General features: G+C 43.2%; 1 protein-coding gene across 3 annotated transcripts in view; it reads right to left on the reverse strand.

Annotated features, from left to right (window-relative positions):
• IGF1R (insulin like growth factor 1 receptor) overlaps positions 1 to 25752 on the reverse strand; it is a 195979-nt gene extending 170227 nt beyond the window's left edge. For 2 of the 3 annotated variants that reach the window (XM_087743361.1, XM_087743360.1), the window contains exon 1: positions 24091 to 25752. In XM_087743361.1, the coding sequence (XP_087599487.1) occupies positions 24091 to 24184 (94 nt within the window). In that variant the 5' untranslated portion in view covers positions 24185 to 25752. Of the gene's footprint in view, positions 1 to 24081 lie in introns of all 3 variants that reach the window. The other variant, XM_087743359.1, reaches the window with a different exon arrangement.
• Between the last annotated feature and the right edge of the window lie 1960 nt (positions 25753 to 27712).

The following is a 27712-nucleotide window of genomic DNA, read 5'->3' on the forward strand; positions in this document are numbered from 1 at the left end:
TCCAACTTCCCCATAAGTTTACACAAAAAAAACTTCAGAATAAATCACATTTCTGTCCCTTATCTCGCTTGCTTTCTCTCTGCCAACATTTTACTTTGAATGTCAACAGGAACAGCAGCTTAGCAAAAACAGAGCCAACAAAATGAACTGAATCTCTTTAATAATATTGACTGATGCCTTCTCCACACAGCTCACTACAGCAAGTGGGTCTAGATTTAGTCTAGCTCACGTGAAAGCATCCTCATGACAAAGTCATCCCCCAAATTAATCCTCTCTCACCAAGACTGCACTGACCCACCACACCCCTCAGGGGTTCCTCTGAAGCCACATCTATTACCTCCTACTACTGAAATAGCATAACATGAGCGAGTGGCTCAGTTGGCATGGATTTTTGTTCGTCCTTGTGGGTACACAGGGCAAAAATGGAGGAAGATATTGTAAAGCTAGTAACATTCAAGTGGCTGAGCCCCAGAACCCCTGGCTATCAAACCAAGCAAAAGTAGCACCAAATTAAACTCCCATCTGTAGCGCCCAGGTTATGGACAATGCCTGCAAGATTCTCTGCCGCTCAACCAAAGAAGAAAAAAAAAAGATAAAAAGCTAACAGAAAGATCAAACCTACAGTAAATTCCTCACCTATTAATGCCCAGTATATGTCAAACATTGAAAGCCACTGTTTGAACATTATGGTTGGAGCTGAACACTCGAACCTCTGGCGAGATGCTTCTGTGTATTTACAAGGAAGGGAAAGCTGTTTGAAGCACCAGCTGAGTGCAACTCCAGAATAATTCCATAAACTACACTGCAACACTTCAGAGTCACAGTATGGTCAAGTTTGCCAGCTTGTGAGAAAATTGTCGCAGTCAAACAAAAAAAAACAAACAAAAAAAAACTGCAGAAGAAAGCAGGTAATGTCTAAATCACTGAAGATGAGCTCCGTCCTCACAGAAAGACAGACAGACTTCAGATCTCTGCGCTCTTTCTTACCCTGCATTATCACTCTTCTGACAGCGCCACGAAATAAGAGCATGCCATTCTATACAAAATACGCAACACAGAAGTGAGTAGGTGGCATGTTATGATCAATAAGTATGGGAGTAAAACATTTTTTTAACTGTGATAATAATGTTTAAACCCTATCCCAGTAGCTTCAGTCTAATGCCTGCTAAAGCAAAAATGGAAGACTGAAATTACAAGCTGTTTATAACACTGAATTTATGTTTCACAATCTGTGATGACAATAGAGCTTAACAGAAATTGTCTCTCCTGGGGACTGTTCTTCTCCACCTTTTAAAAAAAATAGTTGTGTGCATGATTTTATTTATTTATTTTTAAAACAGTTGTCTACACATCCAAGTGACTCAGCAACTGGCTGACAGAAACCTATGGGATATACACTTAGGTAGCTGGGATAAGCAGCCAATTCTTCCAGAATGAAAATTCATCATGTGGCTGGGCTCAGCAACTCACATTTAGGGAGACTTTACTATGCTTTTAGCTGCCTGCCGAGTTGCCATCCTGCAGTAATCTAGGAAACCCGCCTCTCTTTAAAGTTTTTTTGGATTTTTTTTTTATTTAAAAAAAAAAAAAATTACTGGTCAACCAGGCCAGATCATTTAGGCTTCATTAGAAGCAAATTGACAAAACAGTATCATAACGTATAATTGCACCCATAACAGTCAGTGGAAGGATTTAATAGAGAGTCATTGGGAAGTTATACTTAGATCCACAGAAAAATTAGAAGTCTGATGCAATTACTCTTAGCAATATGCAACACGTGGCCCTACTATTCTGTGCTACCCATCCCTTACATGATGAAATACAGAAATCCTACATTCTCTGGCCTTCCATTGTAATGTTTCTGTTCTAACAAACTGAACTGAGACTTCCATTAATCCCATATTTCCACCTGAACAGAGGTTTAAGATAATTTAAAATGAAAAACAATCATCTAATTGCACAGAAGAAAAAGACAGTGCTATGAAACTTCATTTAACCAAACAGGGAGCCCTCCCTTCACATGGAAGCCAGGCAGCTTAAAATCACACAGGTCGTGCTGTAACCTGCTTTCCCAAGGCAGTTAATATATGACCAACTTGCAATCCCCAAAAAGGGCTTTACAGGTATTAAGTTACATATATACAGGTGCTGTGGGGCTTTCCAGTCATGAGCTAACCAGATTGAAAAAAGAACCTTCCTCTCCAAATACAAGGTAAAACACGGGGGTTGGCACCAGAGACAAGGTGACTAGTAGTTCAGGTCTTATCAACCAAAAAGTGTTGCACCAGAACACAATTTAAGGCAAATATAAACCAAAGTAGCTATACCAGTAGGAGTTCTTATGTGAACTCGCTTCTCTGGCCAACTGGATGCTTTTGATTTGCTTTTAGTATCACAAACACAGCCCAACCAAGGAAAGTGTCCTTTATACCAGAACAGCAGCATTCACACAGGGTATTTATTGTCTCAGAGGCGTCCCAGCACAATAACCAGGAGGGGGAAAAAAAAAAAAAAAAAAAAAAGAGCACCTCTGTGATACCAGTCAAGGTGAGTCTTGCCGCAAACAAAGCACCCTTAACGTACACAGGTGAGAAGGAACCAGGTAGACAGGGTTAAGCATGGAAAACCAGAGCCCTTTTAGGCACAGTCAACTACCAGAATTCCAAGGTTTTCATTTCTCTGAAGATAAAGAAAAGCTTCCAATCCTAAGTATAGGATTTTCAACGTACCTACACAGATCTTCTGTTCAGCAATTAATTGACCTTCACTGTAAAATAATGAAAATAAAAAACATGAAAACTACCTTGTTAAAAAAGTGCCAACAGTGGTATACTCCCAGTTGCTTGTCCACACTTGGCTTTTAAGTTCAAGGTGACATTTAAGCCCATAACCACCATTTTATATTTACATACTGCCCAAGACACTGGATTTCCAACCCTACATACACTTTTTAGACACTGCCTATAAGCACTGTGGGTGATGGACAATGTTATAATTCTGGTTAACAAAAGAGTTTAGGTATTTAATCAGCCTAGCTGTACTGAGTTATATTGCTTGGCAACTGCAATTATTGTCACAATATCCACTTTTAGTAGAAGAGGATCGGAACAGTAGAGCAAGCAGCAGAATTATTATTCATCCTCTGGCAGGTACTTCTGCAGAGCCTGGGCTGCAGAAGGTTGTCCTAATGCATTTTGAACAAATCTACCCACGAGAAAACACAGGGTCCAACTGGGTTAGAGAAATACAGCCACGGCACATTTCATTCAGCAACCCATGATCAGGGATTATCTATTCTGCTCCCCTTCTGAGCCAAAACTTTGGGGAAGAATGTTGGAAGAAGGGGATGCAAGAAGTTATGTGAGATGGGACTTAAAAGCCAAACCAAACAGCAATATCAAACCTGGATGCCAGAGACACTCCCAACTTTAGGCACCTCCCTTCACTGGGATCTGCAGCTGCACACACTCATTCCAGAAGGTAAATCAAAGCAATGCTGAGACGGAGACGTCCGTCTTCATCATAATTTTTTATGCTCTACCTTGTATACACAACCCACTCCTAGCAAAAGATACAGCTGGAGAACACATACTTAAGCTGAGTTTTGCTAATTCCCTGCTATTATTTCACTATTTGTTCTAGTCATGAAGAAGATGACATAAGAAATTAGAAGAAATTTGAGCCAGATTTAGGTAACATCAAGGAGAGAAAAACAACCAAGTGAAAGAACAGAACAGTGGACTAGCTCTAACCAATGCGATTCATTCACTAAGTTTCAGTTGTCACTTAAACACATAAACATAATATTCTGACATGAAATTAAAGTTAACTATTTCATTCTGCATTTATGTGGGGGAAGGGGTTGGTTTTTTAAAGTTTATTGGGATTTAGTAACTACTAAATGATGTTGATTTTTCACTAAAAATGGTTTCTCTCTTCACTTGGTACTTTTGCTAAACCAAAAGATGAGTAATATATTTACTTAGTACTAACTTATTTGCCCAATTCTACAGCTCTATGTATTTTTAGAACAATACTAAATTAGAAGTCTGATCAAAAGAAGGGAATGTTATGCAGGACACTTTTTTGAAAAAGGTTTCCGTTCGGTTTTATAGTGGATATCTGCAAAGGACAATATATAAAACAAGATCTTAACCTGGAAAAACAACTTCAAAGTCACCTTTAAAGTTAACTTGTTGCATTCACTATGAAAAAGTGGATCTAAACATGCTATACTAGGTTTAACCTGAATTGATTCTTGAAAAGCACAATTATTGGAAAGATAATCATCTTAAAAGCCCTCATCCTCTCAGAAGTCGGGGGGGGAGGGGGGGGGGGGGCGCCACGACAACAACATCTTTTCAGACTCAAATTTTCATAACTGCAATAGAACTTATCAACCACCACGACCTGGCTGACTCAATTAAAATACAAATATCCTCCCTGGACACTTGAGGAGTGGGCTACTGCTGTCAAAAGCTGGTTTAGCACCAGAACACCTGGAACCACAGCCCGCTGAGCAAGTGTGGTTCTTCAATGAAGTGCTCTGTCTTTGTTAACAAGTGTGTACTACTTAATAGTTAAATTATTATAGTAAGTATATTTATAATTAACATATGATAAGAAATCTTTCCTTAGAGAACTTAAATTAAAAATTACTTTAAACAATGAACTTTGTCCACTGCAACAAACGAGGAGCTAGACAGAAAAAGGGAAGCAAGAGAAACCATGTGAACCCTGTAATACACTCTTAAATATACAAACCTGAATGACATATTCTTTAGTTGCACTGCATTCTGAAACTCCTTCATCATGAGTAACAATATGGCCACTTTGTATTGTGCAAGACAGACGAAAAAAAATATTACCTGATGTTCCATAGCTACCATCTCTCAAACAGAGGGACCATCAGCAGAAATAATTCTGCACATCTCTTCACAAGAAGGAAACTGTCGTACGGGCAGCAGCTGCTCACAAGACTTCAGAACTGGGCTACAGGATTGCATCAAAGAAAATCTCTCTCTGGATCCAGACTACTTTACATTCAACAAAGCTTTGGCAAGACCACTTCCTTCAGACACCAGAAAGGTTACACCAAGCTCTGAAATCCCAGAAGTCATTATAGCATCCCGCATCCTCCCCTCCCTGCAAATGTATAGTAAAATCAGCTGCCAATCCTGTAAAGTAAAGGAAGAATCTAATCTCCACCGCAAAGGATGTGCCACTACAGCCCCTCCAAAAAAAGAGTTCTTCTGCCTGTAGTTATGATTTGCCTGCCCAAACAACATTAAGTCACACCAGCCAAACAGCTCCTGCCAACATAAACTGCACCTATGGGGCGGGCGTTCAGTGGCGTAACTACATTGGGTAACAGTGCCACATACACGTTTAAACAGAGATATACTGCAAAGCTTTAAACTAAGTCTGATCCGAGAAAGAGAAACATAAATTAACAGAACAGGAGAAAAAAAATAGCATAGGTAAAAAGGATCTGAATAGGAAGACACTAAAAAACCCCTCCTTTCCAACTGCTAGCTTGAAGGCAAAATCATCTGGAGAGCACAGCTGATGGACAGTCCTTGGCCTCACCTCACTTGTCTGACAGCTCTGCTGGCCTCTCACTGCTGTTGTGAAAGAAAACCACGGTATTTGTGCAAGGCTAGTTGGTTCCATGTTAAGAAAACATATCTGAGCAGACTGTGCTTTGCTTTAGCATATGCCAGCTTCATTCAACTTCAGATTCACAAACCAGGACTTAGTCTCCTTATTTCCTCTAGAGTTGACCAGCAATTTAGGACACAAAGCCCTGAACCGCCCCCAGATCTGTGAAAGGTAAGGCAGTGTCTTTAACAGAACATTTTCTAGTCCACTTTGGAAAAGGCAACCACCCAAAAAAGGGAGTCCCCCAGTGACAGGAATGACTGTGTTGGGTGGCACCACAGCCACAGTCACCTCTGGTGTCCTCTGTAGACAACAACAGCAGACCTGTCCCCATCATCACCTTCCCTTCCCATACTCAGACTGCCAGAAGAGATCTATCTGCCCTCCTTCCTCGCTCTCTTTTTCCTCTCTACTTGCCCAAGACACTGGCTCACCTTGACACAGCCGACGGCTGCCACAGTGTAAAATGCTTTTGTGCACCCCTGCACTAGGGCTGATAAAGTCACGCACGTTAGTGTCCCAGTTGCTCCGGTTTCCCCTAGCATCTTTGCAAAAGCCTGTACCTATTAGCCACCTCAGTTGAGACAAAGCTGCAAACTACCAAGTCGACATACAGACGTATTTCCAAGCTACATTTGGTACAAAGGACACAGGAAGACAGTATTCTGTGAACAACACTGAAGAGTCATGCTTTAATCTCAATTCAGATACCCAAAGTTGAGTTAAACCAAAGAGGAAAATAAAATGCAGCACGGATGAATCAGAACTGAACTTTTAAGTGCTGAAGTGGAGTCGCTTCAGTTATGCTGACGAAGCCTGAACAACCTCCTTTCCAACCCAAGTCATATTTTGATGTTCCTCACCAAATTAATCCAAAAAATCCCAACTAAGACAACTTGTGCGGGAAAAAGAAAAAAAAAAAGAAAAAGAGGTAATCTAAAGTAACACACAGGTCAGGGTTCCTCCTTAAAATGCAACGCATGGAAGAGACTCTACTTAAAGAAGTTTATAATGGAACAGATAAAAACAAATAATTTAAAAGAAAGCGAGACTCAGAAGCAAACTTTGTTTTGGTGTGAGTATGTACACATCCATGCTGGGGGAGGTGAGCAAGAGACAGGAATGGGTCTTTGCGGAGACCGTTAATTTATTAAAATGTCATAACAAAAAGAGAGCATAGCCAGTGAACTAACAGATCAAGTGAGCTCCAGACGTATTAACCAATCCACAGGACAACATTTTATCTGAAAGGAAAGGCTGGTCAAAAGGAAGTCATGAAGAAAATATCCATCAAAGAACAAAAAATAGGTCTGAGTACACAGCCAGCAGCAAGACTGCACCAAAACTTACAAAGGAAGCGTAAAACATCAGACTTGGTAATCCTGCTGCCAAGGAATTATTTACCACATGAGGATCAATATTACAATACACACAGAGATATGTATTTCTATCTCAACCTCTGTTTGACCCAGTGGGAGCTACAGACACTTTCTCACACTAATTCACTTTCTTCAAGGGAAGTCAAGATGGGAAAAAAGTTGGAAGCATTTCAGGTTCTGTCTCCTTTCAGCCCATTTCCACTGAATGGTACCAAAACTATCTTAAGAGAACAGTTCAGAACCAATTTGTGCTACGTAAGCACCTGGTCACTAAAGCAAAATTCTTCAGGACCATAGCAAGAGGTTTCGTTCATGCAATAAGCCAAACCCTGGTTGTGCTGTCAGTCCTTTCAAGTTGTTGTCCTTCTTTCATCGCATCAAAAGCAAAGCATATTTTAAAAATTCCTCTGAAAGGCCTGAACACGTGCCTAAACTTCCAAAATCTATTCCCCATAGCCTTGAGCAAGAGCAACAGGAAATAAGCTTTTCTCCTCAACGGCTGCTTTTAAGTTGGTTGGGGGGGGGGGGGACGCGTGTGTTGGTTGTGGGTTTTTTTTGTTTTTGTTTTTTAAAAAAGGCAATCATTACTAGACCCATTACAAATTTGGAAACTGCAGATCAGGAAATCGGGAAGGAAGAGAAGGCAATGGAGAGAGGAAGAAGAGGTTTGATTTTCATACAATCAACTTGAAAAATCCTTACTTCAGTGAACTGGTAAATAATCAATTTCAGATGTTTTGGACATCTTGCATTACCTTCTGAAACATAACTAAGCTAAAGGGAAAAGGGTTAATTATATCCCTTATGCTCCAGAGTATTTCAGTAGGCTACGCATTATGTTCTTCTGAAGGGCAAGTTGTTCTTTTATTTATTGTTTAAAACACAAACATAAACACAAAGTGTCCAACACTAATGTGGCGATTACCAGTTTTACTAAAACAGAGAAAGAAATACAGGGCTGCAGGCTTGCTGCTGTAAAGCATTTAAACCTGTTTTGTTTCTCTGACATTTTTTTCCCCTTGCTCTTCTCCGATCCAGATCACAAAAACAACCGAGACATCTGACATACAGGAGAACATCCTGCTGATTAAGAAAAAACAAGAGCACATTACTCGAGAGGATACAAAGCACCACTTCCTAATGCGTTCTACTTTGTCAGCACAACAGGCTTCTTGTCATTTTCAAAGAGAAACCAGTCATATTGATTTTTCCAAAACACAAGTATTATAAAAATATTATGCATTTAATTGGCTTAACGAAGTGCTTTTGTACCGGGACTTATCAACGCAGATCCTATGAGGCAAGGTATAAGGTATCAAGGTGTGGCTTTATGTATTTGAAGATTCCTTGCAAGTGACAGCTTTGAGAACTGCCACGATCACTCCTAGTAAAGCTGCCTTGCAGCTCCTATAACCCTCCGTAAGACTGAGACATGTCTTTTAAGCGTGGCAACTCTTACTTCTGAATTCACAACACCCTGAGGAAGCATCATACTTTTCTGAAAACTAGTGTCCTTTCCACGCTTCACCAAATTTCAACCATGCAACTCAGTGCTCCATGTTTGCTCAGCTTTTTCTAGAGGAAAGGAAAGTTCTCTACACCCTCTCAGAGCAATTTATTTCTCTAGTTGTTCCCTTGCAAAAGCCAGACCAACTGAATCAGCTTTTCTGAATGTGAAAACCACACACCTAGCCTGTCAAGAAGCCTGGAAGATTTTTTTCCTGTTTTGTTTATAACTGAGAACAGCTTGGTTTTCAAAGACAGCAAGATCAACCATCTCCTTTTCCCCCTTCTCAGTTTCTGTAATCCTAAATATGGCAACATTGGGAAAAGCTTGTACACACTTTCCAAGGAAAAAACATATTTCTCCTTCTCCTGGTTCTTTATTGCTGTTTTAACACAGCATATCAGAGTGTACATCCATGACAACTTTCAATGGTTCAAAGACCATTTAAATAGTTGTAAGACAGAACACAGGTTTTTATTTTGCCTTCCAAATTACCACTTCAGAAAAGTTCTTTAAAATCAGAATTTTGTGAGGAATGCAATAAACAGAGGAGAAGGGACAGCCGTACCTCACACCTCCTCTTATTCCTCCAGGGAACTAAACTAAGTTTTCTCTTCCTGAAGTGATACTTCAAGGCTTCTTTATAGCTTGCTTCCAAATATAACTCAGAAGAGTATATATCCTCCCTTTAATTTCTTCCAACAAATCCCCTTTCAGCAGAATTTACTCTCACATATGCAATGTGGGCAGAGTCTAGTGACGTAACTTAATAGTTCCTAACAAAACAAAAAAAAAAAGTTTTGCTAACAGTAAAGTTCTAGGAGGGGAAAAAAGACATTTTAAATCTTACCTGCACATGTTACCACAACGTTTCTAATTAGTATATGTCCAAAGAGCATTAATCCCATTTCATCACAAGAAAAGAACAAAGCTACAAAATGAGAAGATCGAGGACTCATCGAAATATAATCGCAAAGAATAACCGAGAGATGCAAGATTTTCTCCATCACGCTACACTGCTGTCCCTACATCCCATTCCCTCTCGCGGTGCAGTCCGACATCCATTCTGCAGTCATGCTGCAGAAGAGCGGGAGATTTTCACCGTAAATAGCACCTGGGAGCAAAGGGATTTCAAGATAAAAAATCTTCTGAGCTAAGTGACAGAAACACAAGTCAATCAGAAGGTATCCCCAGCACCGAGGAGACTAAGGGAAAGTTTCATCTTAAGCTTCTATCAGTAGCCACTTAAGAAACCTCTTCCCCCCCCACCTTGCTGAAGAGCATATTTTAGTACCCAGATTATCATTGCTTCTAGGTAACTCAGCTAGCCAGACCATCCAGCTTTCTTCAAAGCCTCCCATCTCAGACACACACCTGCTCTCACTATAGACATTTTTGTACTAACACCCAGGGCAGCATTGAATTACTTTAGATAGAGTCACTTCCACATTCCACCCTCAAACTCCCCTCCAAGAAGTCATCAGTCACTCTCGGCTTTCACACTTCAGTAATTTTGGAATCAACAGGAAATGGAGATCAATTGTGATTTTACTAACTCAATAATGACTCATCACTCAACTCCCCTTAGCCTTCAAATTCATCTGTGAAGAGACATGATAGCGAGGCCAAATTAAAAATAGCAAATCTGGCTTGCACACAATTAACGCTCACTTCTCCATCAGATGTGCCATGGATTACAACATATTCAGGCATCTTGAGAAATCACCACATTAAGACCATCTTATCTCCCTGTCAGTTTCCAAACACACTTACAATGTGGCTTTCTCAGCTTAACCAGGAAGAACAATCAATAAATAAAATTTATTATATAAACCCGTCGTACCACATTCTATAACATCCGTCACTCAATTTGAACATGCCTAAATAAGAGTTAACTCTGCCTACCAGTGCCCCGAGCTAGTGACAACGAATCTTCTATTCTTTATATGAGAATACTCTCAAATCATTAGATTTCTTTCTGCTTACATAACCTCCAAGCCAAAAAAAGCATTTGCATGAAATTAAAAGTCAATAAAAAACAATTATTTCATTTACAAAAATAGAAAATCATTTTATATAAACCACTTATATGCATTCTTCTAAAAATAAACTTAATTACAAATCTAACATGAAATTATAACAGCATATATTAGGGCAAATGCCTACTGTAATTTAAATAAAATAAAAATAGTAAGCATATAATTTACGCAAAAAAAGTTTGGACTGGTGATTTTGCTGTTCAGTGCTCTGTTGGAGCCACCCTTCGTTGAAACGCTAAGATAGCTTTTACATTCAACAGCTACTTCTGCAAGTGCCTCACCTCAGTTTACTCAAATGGCTCAGTTCAACGAGCAATTAATTCCAAATTAAAACAGACTCCTACATAGAAACCTGTGAAACAGTCAGTGGGCAAGATCTATCAGCTGTAAACTTTTGAGAAACTGGTGACAAACTGTTTTTTCTGTTGATGTTGTTTTTTCAATTCATGTCTGTCCATCACACTGTTTTAATTAAATCTCAAAATTCAGATCTTCTGCATTTCAATTAAAATTCCATTTTCCATCCAAATAAAAAAAATAACACAAGTCAGAAGTAATCTACCAGAAAACACATAATTTGCCATTTTGTCACTTTAAAACGTCAAAATTAAGGATCTGAGTAAATGGATCCAAGGCACCTAATTATTTACATGAATGTGTAGAAATGGCAAATGCTGTTCATTGGCAAAAAAGCCTTTATTTTCCAAAAAGGTTGTATTTGCGAATCAAGGTGTTCTAACAGCTGCCAGCCAATAAAAAAGTCCAGGTACAAATATGAAAATGAGATTAAAACTGTGTATTTAAAGCAAGCTCTTCCTGCGTGCTGTTTTAAGTCACCATGAAAATCACTCACACTCCATCTCAAGAAAAGAAAAAAAATTATAATATGCTAGTAGTGCTCTGAGGCCTTCACACTAAGGAAGAAATAAACTTTGAAGGACAAATTAGACCAAAATTCACGACATTTCCACCAGAAGGTTACGAAGCTACATAGAGTTGTTGTGCCCAGAGGAAGCATCAGAATTGTTTTTAATTCTCTAAAACTATTACATTCATCAAGCACTCAGTCTACAGCTTTTACTGAAGCCTGTTGTCGCTAAACAAACAAACTCCCCATATTTCAATAAAAATAATTCAGCTCATTTGAGAAGATGGCTGGATGGTAACACACTAGTCCTCACGTTCAGATCCACATCCATTTCAGTAAGAAGCCCCTGCCCTTGCTGGCAGCTGCCCCTTGCCAGCAAGGGGTGGGCTGCGATGCCGCACCTCAGAGCCGACGCAGAGAGACTTTCATCCCCGTACTCAGTGCTCCCTGACCTGGAGGAAGTATTCCTCTTCCAGTCCCAGAGTCCTGTGGGATGCACGGCTAAGTCACCAAAACCCACCTTTCACGGTACAGACATGAAAAGCACAGAGTGCTGCTCGTTGGAGAACTGTGCTAAAGCAACCGTTTGTTTTGCTTCTCCCTCGCCCCGTTCTCAACCGCACGATCCCACCCCCTCAAGGTTCTCATCGCACCCTTCCATGAGCCCGTGTAACTCGCTAGTTCAATCAGCCAAGAGGAAAATGAACCCTTCCACCCTCCGAACATCTCGGCAGTTACGATTGTGCACAGCATCCCACAGACCCACAGCCTGAAACTATGTTCATCACTTTCTGGGCACCAGGCTCAACACCGACAAAGCCAGCCTTGCAGTCATGCTCTTCTTCAACCAAGACGTCAAGGAGCCACGTAGGGAGCGTGTGACACTATCAAAAGGTTGAGTATTGATGGAGAGGGAGAACAGAGGGAGACATACCCAACGAGGGTACGTAGACATCTTAAATGGAGCATTCTTCCCTCCCCCTGCAAAAATCGGTGGACATGACAATTATATCCTCTGACTCTCTGCTCTTCAGTTCTCCCCCACCCACTTTTCCCTATTAAATGCGATTCACATCTTCTCATCTCACCAGGTCTGGGGGAAGCTGCGAGGGTGTTAAAAGACAAACTCAAGGCATGAGACACTATGAGCAGTGACAGTCGTCCTGAGGTCAGAACAGTATTTTGATACCGCAGTAAACAAGGCCTGTGGCCACACATGGAACAAGCAAGAAACACTGCACAGCTCCACACTTCCGTGAGCACAGTCGCTCCCGAAGAATGAAGTCCTATGGAGCGAAGGGACAGCATCGCAGCCCATCCTCGTAGGGAGGCCACACCATGCTCGAGCCACCTCAACTTTTGTTTCGTTCTAACTGCATGTGACACCAGGTAATCTTAACAGTCGCCTGTGAAGATCTGGGGTTTATTTTTAGTGTAATATACTATCTCCTTATCAGCCAGCTGATTCCAACACCCCCACACTCATACTTCTGCTAAGAGTACAGCCTTCGAACGCCTGACAACGCACAGCTTCTCGGTGAAGGTGCCTTCACCTGGATGACAGAGTCACACGAGCATCTGAGGTCATGTGACTCTTCTAAAAACAAGTCCTTTAACCACCCCTCAAGGATAGCATTTCTCTGTTTTTTACAAACGGGGAGGGAAATACAAACACCCGGAGGAGGAATACAATTTCTTCCCAACCCTTGCATACTGTCAGCTTCTGAAGCACGAGATGTGATCACTCCCTATTTTAGCATGCATGACTACCAATGTTGTTGCTCACAAAAATTATCTGGTCCCTTTTTAAAATCCAGTTACAGTATTTAACTTCAGGCTTTTCTACCCAACGGGTAGATGGATAGAGGTGAACGCACTGATAACAACACCTTGCTATGCTTTATTTGCTGTTCATAAAAAAAAAAAAAAAACAAAACAAGACCCTTGCTCTCAATTTGTACTTGTCAAATCAGTATTTAAACAAAACCAAATCTGGAAAGAAAAACAAATGCGAACACAACTGTGTGGCATTACGATACAACATCTGACTCCCACATTCCAATTCTCTCGCTCCCAAACACTGCAATGTATTGCGGACAGATTTAAAAATAAAATCACCGATATCAACTACAAAAACACCACGAAAATCCTCAGCCAACATTGGCTTAGCCAATGGAATGTGTAATTCTTGTCTTCATACTATCACTTTCTTTCATGAAAAATACTGGAAACATCTTTTTGCCAGGTTAACCAACTCTGACTTCAATCTTGCTGACATTTCTTAAGTATAGCTGAATAATTCCATTCATATGCAAATTGTACAATAAGCCGTGAGTAGCAGCACTTGCAGAGACTCCCTCACAGAGATGAGCATTTACTCTGCAGTGACGTATCTGAAATGAAACAAGGCCCAAAAGGTACAGCCCCAACAATTTACAGAAGGCATATTTTCAGCCTTGGTCTTGTTTTTTTTCTTTTACTTTGTGGGGTATTTTTAAATATTAAAGAGATTAAAGAATCGAGAACCAAGATTGCATCTGTTGCCATCACAATTTAACCACAGTCCATGTATTTATACAGTGGAATCTCCAAAATAACACTGCATCTGTTAAGATGACACTGTTTTTCCATGGGCTGTGCTGTGTTATAGCGGAGTTACTCCAAAGCTATTGCTTTTGAAGTGCTGATTGCGATCCACCCCAAATTCTTTTTGTAATCTTCCTCAAATGTATTGAATTGTAAAGCTGTTGTTTCTCAGGATGGCTTGGGAACAACAAAACCCTAATACGTCTCATCAGTGGGCATTTGGCACTAAAGCCTTACGGCTAATGCAACATGTTTATTTAAACAATGAACTACCAAAAGAGATACACAAAAACACAAGCCATATAAAAACAGATGTCCATTTTACATGTGTTTCTGCTGAAGTCCAGAACCACTGCCACATAAACACACGCTCAAATGCATTTCTCTGTCTGTGCCTTATTTCTGTAGGATAACAACTGAACCAACTTGAAAGGACCTTTGTTCACTCACTGGTAATGCTGGCCACATTTTATAACCACAACCCATCGCAGCGTATACAAGTCCCCTTAAAAGGGACTCTCATAACCTAATTTAGGTATTAAATACATATTACGTGCCTCTTGATGAGACACAATATCAATGAAAATATTTGTCCATGTAGTCAGCCTACACATGAGACAAAAATACAAACATTTTATTAGCGCACGCACACAAAAAAGGAAACAGACAAACAAACAATCAAAACCTTCAGTCACTCCCAGACAGGACCCAGGCAGGCCCAAGTCACAGTCTCAAACTGAGCCAAGGCTCAAGTCTGGAACAACATATGTGCTTTTCTTAAACCCCATTTTTGCTCTTTTGTACAGTAACAACCACACAGACTCAACCTCCATCACGGGTGTAGCCACTGGAAAAGCTGCAAGGGAATATCAACATAACTTATTAAAACAAAATCTCCATATCCAAGGTGCATGAGCAACAGGACTAACAGACCCTTCGACTTTCGGCATCCTTCACCACACACAAATGGTCATACACCCTACTGGTTTGCAACTTTCCTTCCCCCAGTCTCAGTGCCTCGCAGGTCCGAGGAAGAGGAGCAAAGCACACACACTAACAGCAACTTACATGCATCTCAACACATCTGGATGTTCATTCCCTCCATACTTCCCAGGAGACATGGCATTTGCAAGGGACCAATAAAATGTACACCCATCTCAAAAAAAAAAAAAAAAGCTTCAGCCACAATAAACTGAAAGAAGATGTTAACTGCAATCAATACAGAACCACAAGCTGCTTCCACCTGCTGGGGATACAGAACAACCGGAGAGAAGCAGCAGCTAAAAATCCCGTCGTGGCAGCCAGACACCACTGCAATTCCAGTGGGCTCCCCACTCCGTCCCAGTGGGTCTGCAAACTCTTAACGCAGTTCATGCCATTATCGTGTTAAATGTCTCTCTTCACACTTGTTCTCAGCTAAAAGAAAGGTAGAGCCACCTGAAAGCTTAGCACAAAAAATGCACACTATTTAACTCCATCAGTATTTTGGAGAACAAACCAAATCCCCAGTGGGATACATGAAATTTGACTAGAGAAGACAACGGTAACACTTTAACTACACACCAAAACCCCCAGGAGAAAGCAACAAAAACGCCACAACAGAAGCAATTTCCGCACTGGCAAGGAGCACAGGGAATAGGGCAAACAAGGTATTTCCATTGCGATTTCAACTCTAACACTACAGCCAAATGTTACGCTAAGATCAGCTGCAAATACGTGTTCGTTCCTGCAGTGTGGCACCAGTGCCTTCGCTCCTCCCGCGAGGTGCCTGCAATGTGCTTTTTAAGCCTTTCAAGGTACGTACTACTCTCACATAGAAGGACCCAAAGGGAGGTGACAAGAACGGCAAGGAAGCAAAATGTACTGTTTGGAGAAGGACAAAACGTGGAGACGACTCTAAACTGAAGCCAATGCAAATAATGAAGAAACCACCCCAGTGACATCCAGGGATAAAGCCCTTCCAAAGTCCAAGCCAATTCTCTTTTTAAAGTTTGGTTATAGACTGTTTCCAAGAGCAGCTGTCACCAGACCTTGCTCCAAAATGCTGTACCCACTTGATTAAGACTTAAGATTTGAACTATCCATCTCCAGAAGACCACCTTCCACTTGCAGAAAAACTTCTGATTATTTTTGAGGGCTGCTCTGTCACACATCATTTTAGGGTTTTTTTACTACACCATAAACTACTTTGGGAGCTTGCCTCTCAAATAGAATGAGCTGCCTGTCTACAAAATCAGGAAAACCAGCACTGTGTCAATTCGGGTTTGGGGAAGCTGGTTTTGCATCCAAGAGATCTGGAATTCTCTTTCCCCACCAATAACCTTTTCCAAACACAACAGTTCAGCTCTTGCAAACTTTTCCTGTGCATACAGATCAGGACGGCTTCTCAAGCCGAGTACCATGATCCATAAGTAAACCAGATATCGCGTCCCACTAAGCGTAAGGGAAAGCCTCTTACCGCCTTGCTAAAACACCTCTTACAAACCCACAGCAACGCTAACAAAAGAGAGTAAATAAAACAACGTGATGCTATCCTAACCTTACCAACGCACAGCTACTAGCAGAACCTTTCAACTGCTGTGCTTACAGAAGTTTCATCCCATCAATACTCTCCACGTTTCAGCAGAAATGTGTATGTAACTACATACAAAGTGAGCACCTTCGTCCTCCCTGCCACTTCGTCTCATCTGTCTTATATAAGAACTGCCGCTACAACACAGTTTGAAGATAATGATGTACTCCGTACTTGAGAATCACACATTCAGCTGCAGCTACCTACTGTATTCCAGTAGTAACAAATGGAAGAGATACTTCAAAGAGCACATTATCCCAGCTCTAATTTATGCATGCTCCCTCTTCCCATCAAGCCATTTATTTTAAACCTGTCAGATATACTTGTAATGTAGCATCATGAATAATTTAAAAAGTAATCTGTATAAACCAAGTTTATAAACTTAACAGCAGGTACAGTACCTTTCATTCAAGTAGACTGCTCTGATAAAGTACAAGGGATCTTTGACTACTTCAGCATGTATTCATTTCATGCATTCTGAACTTCAAGAAATTCTTCTCTCCTGCCTCCAATCAAACCCTCCACTATTTGAACAGTATTGCATAAGTAGCTGACTTAAACGAGCAGCGTACTAATTTGCGAACTGTTCATATTGTAGGAAAAGGTGATAAGCTTCTGGAAACAACCAGTAAAAATGACCCACCACCCATTCAACAGCAGGAAAAAACCACACATATAAAGTTTGCCTCTATCATCAAGAACTCTAATATTCTGCATTTGCCTGATGCTGTCACAGTGTGACACTGCTCCTCTCCACAGGGAGAAGGGATGGTCAGCAAAGAACTCCAAAAAAAGCCCACCTGTTACGAGAAAGTGTTTTGATCAGAGTTGATGCTCACACTTCCAAGTAAACAGAGCTATCTTTACAGCACGTAATGGCACCAATAAGAGGTTTGCAGATAACATTCGCCCTGACTGGTCACAGAGGTATTTCAATAATATGTGGCTCGCTGGCAACACGTAGCAAACGAACTCATTAGGTCATTGGACTTGCCCAAAACACACATCTTCACAAACTAAGTATTCACAAAAAGCAGGACGCACACCTATTTTATAAACTATTACAGTAAAGCACATACATGTGCAGTTCACCTATTTCCTGCTTAAAAAGTTTCTTATGTGTATAATGTACACTTTTTCTTTTTTAAGTCAACAGCAGAGCATAAAGTTTGTACAGCACAACCTGGTGAGCACTTCAGTCACAATCTTAACGTGAACTATTGCTCCAAGTTATTACTAAAATGACTCTGCGTTGCTACAAAAGCATACATTTTTTTGTTCTACCAAAACATTTACTAAGTGGATTTGTTCCTCTAGAGGAATAATCTTAGCACTTTATTGAGATGTGAGGTCCCTTCTCACTGGGTAGGTCAAAGACAACAGTCTCCTTGAAAAACTATCTGGGGAGTCACTGAAACATACAGATGCTTATTTCTGTCCATACCATCAAGTTTACCAAGAAAGGAACAGAGTAGTAGGAAATGGACGCATCTGGATATTCCAAAATTAATAAATAAATAAAATTATATTACATTAAAGTTTACAAGTCATATGCAAATCAATCTGTAAATAAAGAAATAACAAATTTGCTTTTCAGCACATTTTAAATAAGCTTGTGCCACAACAGCAAGTTCTTGAGGATATCAACATTGAAGAAGTTAATTGGTGTCCTGAAAAGATATCCTAAGGGAACTGCTCATATTTAGCATTTGCAAAGGTTAAAAAGAAAATTTATCATTTTCAGTGATAAACGCAAGTTAAACCTTCACAACACACCACCGTGCTAACGCCAGTTTTGCCAGAATGCATCTCCTTAACTAATGAATAAGCCAAACTATTATCAAACTTATTGAGCAAAAACAAGTAGTCCTGCCTAATGGAACTAGAGCCTATTTCTGAGTTTGAGGACTTGGTACAGCTCTGTCAGCAGAGCACAGGCATACATGAATGAACACTGTATGTTGCTAATCATTTGCTGGTCCTCAAAGTTTGTCTCAGACAGTTCTGGACACGAAAAAAGACAAATATAGTACTACGGAAATCAGTCCAGATTGTACCTGTCATGACTTGGCTAAGAGGAAAAAAAAAACAAACAACCCAAAAAACCCACACACAAGACAGGCTGGCTAACAACCGCAAATGTGTCTTCATCAACTACTGTTTGTTGAGTTCTGCTTTTGTACAATAAAGAAATTTTGAAACTACTCTTTTTAAAGTGGCTTTCATAAATCATAAAACTAATCCAACTAACCTACACAAAGCAGCTGTCTATACAATTTACAGTGATAGAAAAATTATACACGTCAAATATATCAAAATACTAAAATAGTATTTCTACCTTTCAAACACATCATTGCATTCCTGAAGTCTTTCTGAACACAGAACTCTTAAAAGCAGCATGTTCCATTACCACCTAAGCCCAGAAACCTTAAAAGCTCAACTTTGTCAGAAAGATCTGAAATAAACTGAAACTACAAATCCGCAACAACTTTAATTATGAGACTCTCAAGACAATTACTCAAACTGCAGCTTTTTTAAAAATTTAGCATACACAATAGTTTTCAATAATAAACTGCAGTTTACCCATTCCTATGCGCACACTCGCACATATAAATAAAAAACAGCTGCTACTTGATAACGTCACAAAGCAATTCCAAATGTGAAAGCTTTACACTAAAATCCAAATAAGAATGTATTTAATTTCATAAACCAAAGTTTAAAGAACTTTTTCGGAAAGTTGCCATTGCTTCTCAGTCATCATCTTTTCAAGAGAGTAAAATAATGCTCATGAAGTTTATTAATTTAACTATAGATAATCTAGAGAAACTCTCTAATTTTTTTTAAATAATTTAATTCAGTACATTTGGTAAGTTATGAACTTTAGGGCCATTACAGATGATGAGCTAGATAAGTTGTTTTCTGTGTGGGATCATAAAGTTAACATCCAGCGTGAGAAAAACAGGTTTCCTGCATATATTATTTCCTCTCTCTCTCAAAGTTCAGGACCATAAACAAACTTCTCTACAATGAAGTTTGCGGTAGCTCACAATTCACACAGATGGAATATACACACAATATAATTAATCATTTAACAAAACTGCCTCTTCTGGTCTCACTGAGTTAATAGCTCCAGTGATCACTGGTAAAATCTACCTCAGAGTAAAAAGAAAAAAAAAAATTATTGAAAGAGAAACAAGCTTCAGTTAAACATGAATTGAAATTGTCCTTTAAAGCTAATAGTTCCAGCCCTGAAATGTATTTTAATTATAAATATTAGATGCTTAAAAAAAAATCTCCTCATTGAAGACATTCTCCTCCACAATTTTCTTAGTAAATGCCAGTTTAGCAGAAAATTAAACAGGATTTGAAACAACTTTTCCCAAGGTAGCATACACTGATAGAAATTCATTATTTACCAATGAAGACAGATTCAAAAATCATCCCAGGGAAACTCCTCAACACTAGATTTTGCGTGTATATTTCCAGATGAAAACAATTCCAGTGTCACTGGAGTTGTGCTTTTATCTATACTCTAGAATTAGTTTGAAGAAACAACTGGTCAAGGAAAAGCTGACATAAAAATTAACACAATAGTTTATCAAATGTGAGCAGTTTCCCTATTAAACCCAATAAATCATGCCTTCTGTTGTACTGAAGTTAAACTAATCGATCTGTCTTCTTGCTCTCTGCAGCCCCGTCCTTTCCTCACCACACACTGAAGGACCAACTTAAATTTCCTTCACTTTACACAAAGGAGAGCATTTCTCTCTCTCAAATGTTGGTTCAGCACCGAAACTTCTAACACACATCTTCTTTCCACACCCATTCCTCTGCTTTCTCATGTTCTCAACACATTTTGCCTGATATTAGCTAAGTCACTACCATTTCCTAACCCTTTCAGCTTCTGAGTCATGCAAGCCTTTGCTCCAGTTCTGGTATGGAAACGCTTTGAAAGTGCAATCTAGCACAATCAAAAAAGTCAAAGTACTGCCTGGCTCGCTGCTCCTTCCCATGGGCTCCAATCACCATCCCTCCCTCAACGCTTTCCTCCTCTCCTCTTTCTGGTGAACCTGACTGACACCAATTCCTTAAACGCTCTGGCATTTTCTATTCACAACCTCAATTAGAGAAGGAATTATCCAACTCCCATTTAACAACATTCACTAACCACTAGGCGTGTATGAAAACACTGATGTGAAAGCTAGGTGTGTGTAACACTGACACTCGGGAGGTCATGAGGCTTTTTACTAAGCAACCTGGGAGAGAGATTAAACATACAGCAATGAGCTACTGTTTATTAACATCAGAAACATAAAATATAGCCTGGATAGATAAACAAAAGCTCTGAGCTAACATGAACAGATCCATCAAGATATCTACCAGTCTGAAGTATTATCAGACCTAAAATCACTATATTTATTCTAAATGTTTAACCCATTCCCTTCTAGACAGTCCCTTTGAAAACGTACGCAAGGGTAAAAATCAAAACCCCATCACGCTCAAGGTAGAAAAGGAAGAAAACACCGTGTTTACGCTTCATCTTAAACCCACCCCTAGGATGAAAGTCTCCAACAGTTGTAGCTTTACACATCAAACGCACTGTTACACCAGCACGTATTTTGTCTTCATGAAGGGTCTTTTTATTTTTGTGCCCTTCTAAAAAAATCTCAGGAAATTCTCAGGATTTTTTAATGACTGTTTTTGAATCAGAAGCTTTCCACTGAAGCTACCTGCATTTTAAAGAGGTTTCTGTCATACAACCACAAACAGATTTTCTATAATTTAGCATTAAAGGGATGGGTCTCTCCCCTCCAGTTGTAACTCCTTTGTATTCCTATTTAGGAATGCCTTGCTTGTTTGACCGAAAATGGAAGTGCCTTTTAGCTATGACACAGTATATATGAAAAACAAATAAAAATTAAGATTAATCTTCCTTCCACTATTGTGGGGAGAGAGAAGAATATGAAGAGATGCAAAACATCTGCTCTGGAGATCATTTTTCCCCCTAACAGCAAAATTCTTTCAGCAATAACTCGTGAAAACAAAGGCTATTAAACTGTAAACTACAAAGACGATCGATTAGAGGCAGTATTCAGCTAAGACAAGTTTTTCAGCATATCTTCCCATATTTAAATGCCTAGATCTTCTTCAGAAGAAAATATTTAATTTGGGAGGTTCTTAGTTCAGTCACTTTAGCTAAGTGGCAATCGCAAACACTTCAGAGGACCGGAACCTAAAATCCTAACATACTGTTCCCGTGTTATTTTATGGCCAGAGCTGGGCGAGCATTTTTATTTGAAGGTGTTCTGTACCAGGTAAGACAAGAGAGAAAAAAAAATTGTAAGCGTGTACCCCAGCAGTTTAAGGATACACCAGATCTCCTCCTCCTCTCCTGTTCTGTTTCTCCACGCTACCTGATCCTTTGTAAGCCCTTCCCTGAAGAAGGGCACTGGGGGGTTGTTTTTAAACTTAAGAGATTAATCTTCCCTCTTGAAAAGAGCTCTAGCCAAAAACTTCAACTCGTGGAAGTAAGACTGCAGCTCTCCAGCCCTAGCTGGCCCTGCCACTACAACGCAAAAGCCTAAGCTGGGCCTTAATTTGCAAGGAGTTAATTGGCATTTGCTGGCTAATGAAACACAATATTACTCAACATGCATTACAGACTCCATCTACGCGCTTCTTGCTCGCTTTTTTTTTTGTAGGTAGCCTCATTGCCAGTGCATCCGAAGAACTTCCCTTTCTTGCCTACCTGAAACTACTCCTTTTAGAAAAGCCTATCTAGCGCCTAAATTCTTCCCCTTTACATTTAAAATGGAGAAAATAGATCTCTCCCTTCCTTCCCTCCAACAACGCGTATCTTTTTGCAAGTGAGAGGCACACAACCACAGCTCAAGGAGTATGCTGAAAAACACACAGCGGAAGAAATTAAAGCACCAAGATGCAGTAAAGAAACATCCCTCTTTCTGCAGACGCCGAAGGAGAGGGAGCAGTTTTTAAAATGGTTGGGCTCCAAGGCACATTTACCATCTCCCTTTCTACAGATACTCCAGAAAACAAGGGAAGGCTAATTTCATGCAAGAGATCCTCAATCCAGCGTGAGCCCGACATACCAGAAGAAAACCGAGCAGCACCGGGATTAATATGGTGATGATTGCAGTCTAATCAATTGCAGCGCCAGCCATCCCTGCCCCCTTCATTTCCCCCTGCGCCCGAAGGGGGCGGGCACTGCAATATAATCACAGGTTTGAAAGGCACGAAAACAAAAGTCGGGGCTTTTGCAACTCCCGAGCAAGACGGACAGACAGACAGGGCGCTCCGCAGGCGCTGCAGGGCAGGAGGCACCCGGCCGCGCACAATGAACCACGTTTTGCTCGGTGCAGCGCTCGCACGGGCGGGGGGGAGCAGCCCGCAGGCTGCCGAGCCAACGGCACCGACCTGAGCGCTGGATGCAACACAGCTGCTTAAAAAAAAAAACCAACAAAAAACAAAAATCACCTTGAAGAATACAGCCCATCCGGCCACCACACGTTTCTACTTATGCACAAGCGTAAAGTATCAACCTAGAAATTCATTAAAAAACAACAACAGCAGCAGCAGCAGACTGTGACCTTTAGATTGCAGGATGCCACCGTAATTCTGCACCCCGAGCAGAGCGGGTGAAACCCTTCCTCGGCAGTAGAGCGGCAATAAAAGGCAAGGCGCCTATTTCCAGGAATTCTTCACTCGCTGTGGCAGGTTATTGCATACAGCCTCTAAATATTGACCAAGATCAAGCTCTTTCCGTGCGGGGAAAGCAAGCACAGTCCTTCCCAGCCTGCAAGTGTTTACTACGCAGCTCGCAGCCCTGGCTGCAGAGGTCTAAACGCCGCACCGGGCTCTGGCGGGGGGTCGGGAGGAGTACGCGGGTCGGGGCGGGGGGGGGGGGGACGGGACACAAAGGAGGGGACACGGGTGGGCATCGCGACCCCCGCCCCCGGGAGCCCGCGTGTAAAACCAGCCAGCCCGCCCCGGGGAAGGAAGGGATGGGAGGTAGAGAGCCGCGCAGCCCCGGGTTGTTAAACGTGCTGGAGGAGCGGGCGCCTCACAGGAGGAAAACACGCACATCCCCGCGGGCAGGGGCGCAACCCGCTCACCGCGGCGGGAAACGGCGGGCGGCCGGGGAGCCCCTCACACGCACCGGCCCCGGAAGCCCCTCACACACAGAGACCCCGGGAGCCCCTCACACACCCTCACCCACACCAGGAGCTCCTCACCGACCCCCTCACCCACACCAGGAGCTCCTCACCGACCCCCTCACACACCTCCACGCAGGGAGCCCCCTCACCGACCCCCTCACACGCAGGCAGCCGACGCCCTCACACCCCCCCACAGGCAGCCCCTCAGGCCCGCACCGCGGACCCCTCCGCGGTTCCCTCGCCCGCCCCGGGGGCCCCCGGCCGACCTCCCCCCCACCGCCGGCCGACACGCACCGTACTCACTTTCCCCATTTGTTGGCCACAGACAAAGTGCGGCGAAGACGAGCAGAAACCCCCAGACGACGGCGAGGGACCCTCCTCCAGCGCCAGACTTCATTCCTCTTTTTTTAATTGGACAAAATCCCCCTTTCCGGAAAAAAAAAAAAAAAAGTCCAAAATTGTTCGCTTTCTTTTCTCTCCCCGTCCTCTAAAAATAACGAAGGAGGCAAAAGGCGGACGAGAAGCGGGGCCGGATAAATAAATCCACGTTGCCTCAAGAAATGAAGGAAAAAAAAAAAAAAAAAAAAACAAGACCCTTCGGACTGGCAAACCGGAGGGTTTTTGAGGTCCCTGGGTGTTGATCTTCCGGAGCAACCACACCAAAAATACACAGATATTCAAGATGTATTAACGGCAACAACAACACGAAGGCATGAAAGCCCCGGGGCGACGCTGTCTGCGGGGCGGCGGGGCGGGCTCCGGGGCGGGGGGCGCCGCCGTCTCCCCTCAGCGCTGGCTGCAGTGGTACATCGTGCCGAGGAGCCGCAAGCGTGAGGCACATCGGGGCTGGCAGTCTGCATCTTCAACCTCCATTTTCCAACACCGCACACAGAGGCAGCGCGCACACACACGGAGAGAGAGAGAGAGAGACACAAAAAAACTGGGAGGGCTGCGGGGGGGAAGGGGGGGGTGCGACCCAGGCAATCTTATTACAAAACAACAGCAGCTTCGCCGTCCCTCCGCCCGGGGACGGGGCTGCCCTGGCGGGATCCCCCCGGCTCCTCTCCCCGCTCAGCGAGGGGAGGGGGGGGGGTGAACGAAAAAAAAAACAACAAAAAACCAAAAAACAACACCCCACGCACAACCACCACCCACAGCACCACCACAAGTCCGGCTGGCCGCAGAGACTCGGAAATGCGGAATTTGGAACGAAAATGAATTAAAAAGGCTTCCCCCCTACTCCTCCTCTTCCTCTCCTCGGCGCCGCTGCCACAGGCTCCTTCTCCAAAAAAAAAAAAAAAAAAAAAAAAGAAAAATCCAGGACACACACACAAAGCAGCAGCAGGGCGAGCGGAGCGGCTCAGCACCCCGCCTCCTCCCCCCGCAGCTCTCCTCCTCGCATCCCTCCGAGCCGCCTTGCCATCGCGCCGGGGGCGGGGGGGGAAGGACGACGACAACAACAACAACAACAACAAAAACCACCCAGCGAATTTGTAAATCCTTCTCCTGCCCTGTTTTTTTTTTTTTTTTTTTTTTTTTTTCCTCCTCCCTCCTCCTCTGGGTGTGCGCGCGCTGCAAACCTTCCCCTCGCGCTGCCCAGCCCAAGGAAGGGGGAGGGGGAGCCGGGAAGAGGTGTGCGTGTGTGTGTGTAAGCCGGGGGGGCGGCGGGGGGCCGAGGAAGGCGATCCGGTTTGCTGAAGGTCAAAGCCCAGGAGCTTGTTGCGAAGGGTCTGTAATTCCTCCGGGGGAAGGGAAGGGGGGGGGGAAGGGTCTGCCGCTCCTCCCAATTAATTCGCCGCTCGCTTGCAGCAGGGTTTGCAGCGCTCTGCTGCCGCGTCTCCCCCCCTTCTCCTTCTCCTTCTCCTCCTCCGCGCTGGCTCCCTTGCACGACGGAGAGCGAACGCTGGTAAACAAGAGCCTCAGCGTCGCTCCGCGCCTGCCGCTGCCGCCGCTGCTTCTCCTCTCTGCGGCCGCACGGGGACGGGGCTCGCGCCCGCCCCCTCTCTCCCGCGCGCGCGCACGCGCCCTCGCTCGCTCAGAGGCGCGCGCTCACGTCCCGCCCTCCCCCCTCCCCCCCCCCCCCCCGCGCGGGCTCCCCCTCGCCCAGGCGGCGGCGGCGGCGGCGGCGGCGGCGGCAGCGGCGCGCGCGGAGGCGGCGGCGGCGGCGGCGGCGGCGGGGCGCGAGCGGGCGCGAGGCAAAAGCCGGAGCGTGGGGCCGCGGAGCGGAGCGGGGCGGCTGCGCCCCGGGCTGCGGTGGGCGAGAGGCTGCGGCGGGGCCGGGCCCGCCGCTCCGGCCTCGGCCTCTGCCGACGGGGAAGGGGGAAGAGGGGGCGGCGAGGGAGCCCTGATGGCTGCGGCGAGCATCCTGCGGGCGCGGGAGGGCGGGAGGGGCAACAGGCGACCCCCTGCTGATGCACATACCTCTGTGTTCTTCAGAAATGAAAAAAAAATACGCGTAAAGAGGAAGGGAGCAAGTTAGGAGGAATGAGAAACTCGTAGCTTTGGTTTTCACATCCTCTCTGTATTTATTTACTGCATTGAATTGCTGTTGCTCCGCTGGGTTGGACACCGGAGAGCGCAGCCTGAAGCGCTGATGCTCCTAGGGATGCAGCTGAGGCAGGAGCCAGGGAAGGGAATGCCAAGGCTTGGCTCACCTGCGGGGACAAACAACGGCGGAACCTGTCCCCTTCCGTACTCACCATCTTCAGCGAATGCCCCGATATGGCCTGTTCCGTGCTGCGCGTTTCGCCGCTGCTCGCTGGTCTCCGACGACGACGTTGTACGCCCAGGCCCCAAATGGGGAGAGACGGGATTTAGTTGAAGCAGGAGAGGTCTGGGCTTTTCGGGATCAGAAAACGTGGGCCGTGTTCCCACTGTTTCGCCGAAGCTCGTAGTAGCCATGCTGCACGGCATATGGATGTCCTGAGTAATCACAGATTTGTTGCAATACTTTGGCATGGGGAGATATCAAAATGACGCTGAAGTATAGGAAAGCAGACATCTGTGAGCATTAGCTATATTCTAGTTAGAAAAAAAAAAGCTACATTAAGAAATACGCAAATGTCACATTATTAATGCAAATGTCAAAATTAAATTTTTACATTTAAACCTAAATTCTTCTTGAACATCTTGTATTACATAGCCTTCAGTTACATTACTACATCATTTTCCACAACCTTATACATGTTTTTCTTCCTGGAGTTTCTCCATCCACTTTTATACCATCTGCCTTGTCCGAACAGTCCACTATTGTCATCTTAGTTACACACTAGCTCTCATACCCCTTAGGAAAGGTGAAAAGGCTTTCTTCTGCGTCACAGAAGTTAGGGGGAAATTCGCCACTGGGTGCAACAGGGGCAGAATTGCCACACAGGCACCCGTATCCAGGACTGTGTCAATAATTTGATAAGTGGAAGCACGGGTGCGTGCCCGTCTGGGTGGTAACAGCTCTCTCAAGATTCAGTGCAGGAGAATAAGGCATTTACGTATGAAACTGTCCTGGACTGCCGTGCATGTGTGTACATCGTAGACATCATCTGCGCACAGGCTTTCAAGGCTTCAGTTAGATTGGACCAGAAAGATCTTCGTGTCCAGTAAATTTTTACTATTGCTCTGTACAGCTGTGCCTAATGCTCATGCTGGATACTGAGCACAAGTGTCCTTTCTGTGCCTATTATGGCATTGACGCGGCATAAATTGTAATGTGTTGTTTACAAATTAATGTATTGTTGTGTAAAGACAGAGCTGAAGTGGGAACTGGGTGTCTATCATTTATCATTCTGCTGTCATAAAGAACTTTTATAATAATAAAATAGCCTTTCTTTCATTACTTTGACGAATAGGGCAAGTCATGGACAAGCACATTGTACTGGATGCCATACAAGCAGAGAACAAAAAGATGCACTGTGCCCCCAAAGAGCTTACA

Source organism: Nipponia nippon, unplaced genomic scaffold, assembly GCF_047370975.1.
Source record: "Nipponia nippon isolate SJK-2023a ecotype South Korea unplaced genomic scaffold, ASM4737097v1 scaffold_9, whole genome shotgun sequence".
Classification (NCBI taxonomy): Eukaryota; Metazoa; Chordata; class Aves; order Pelecaniformes; family Threskiornithidae; genus Nipponia; species Nipponia nippon.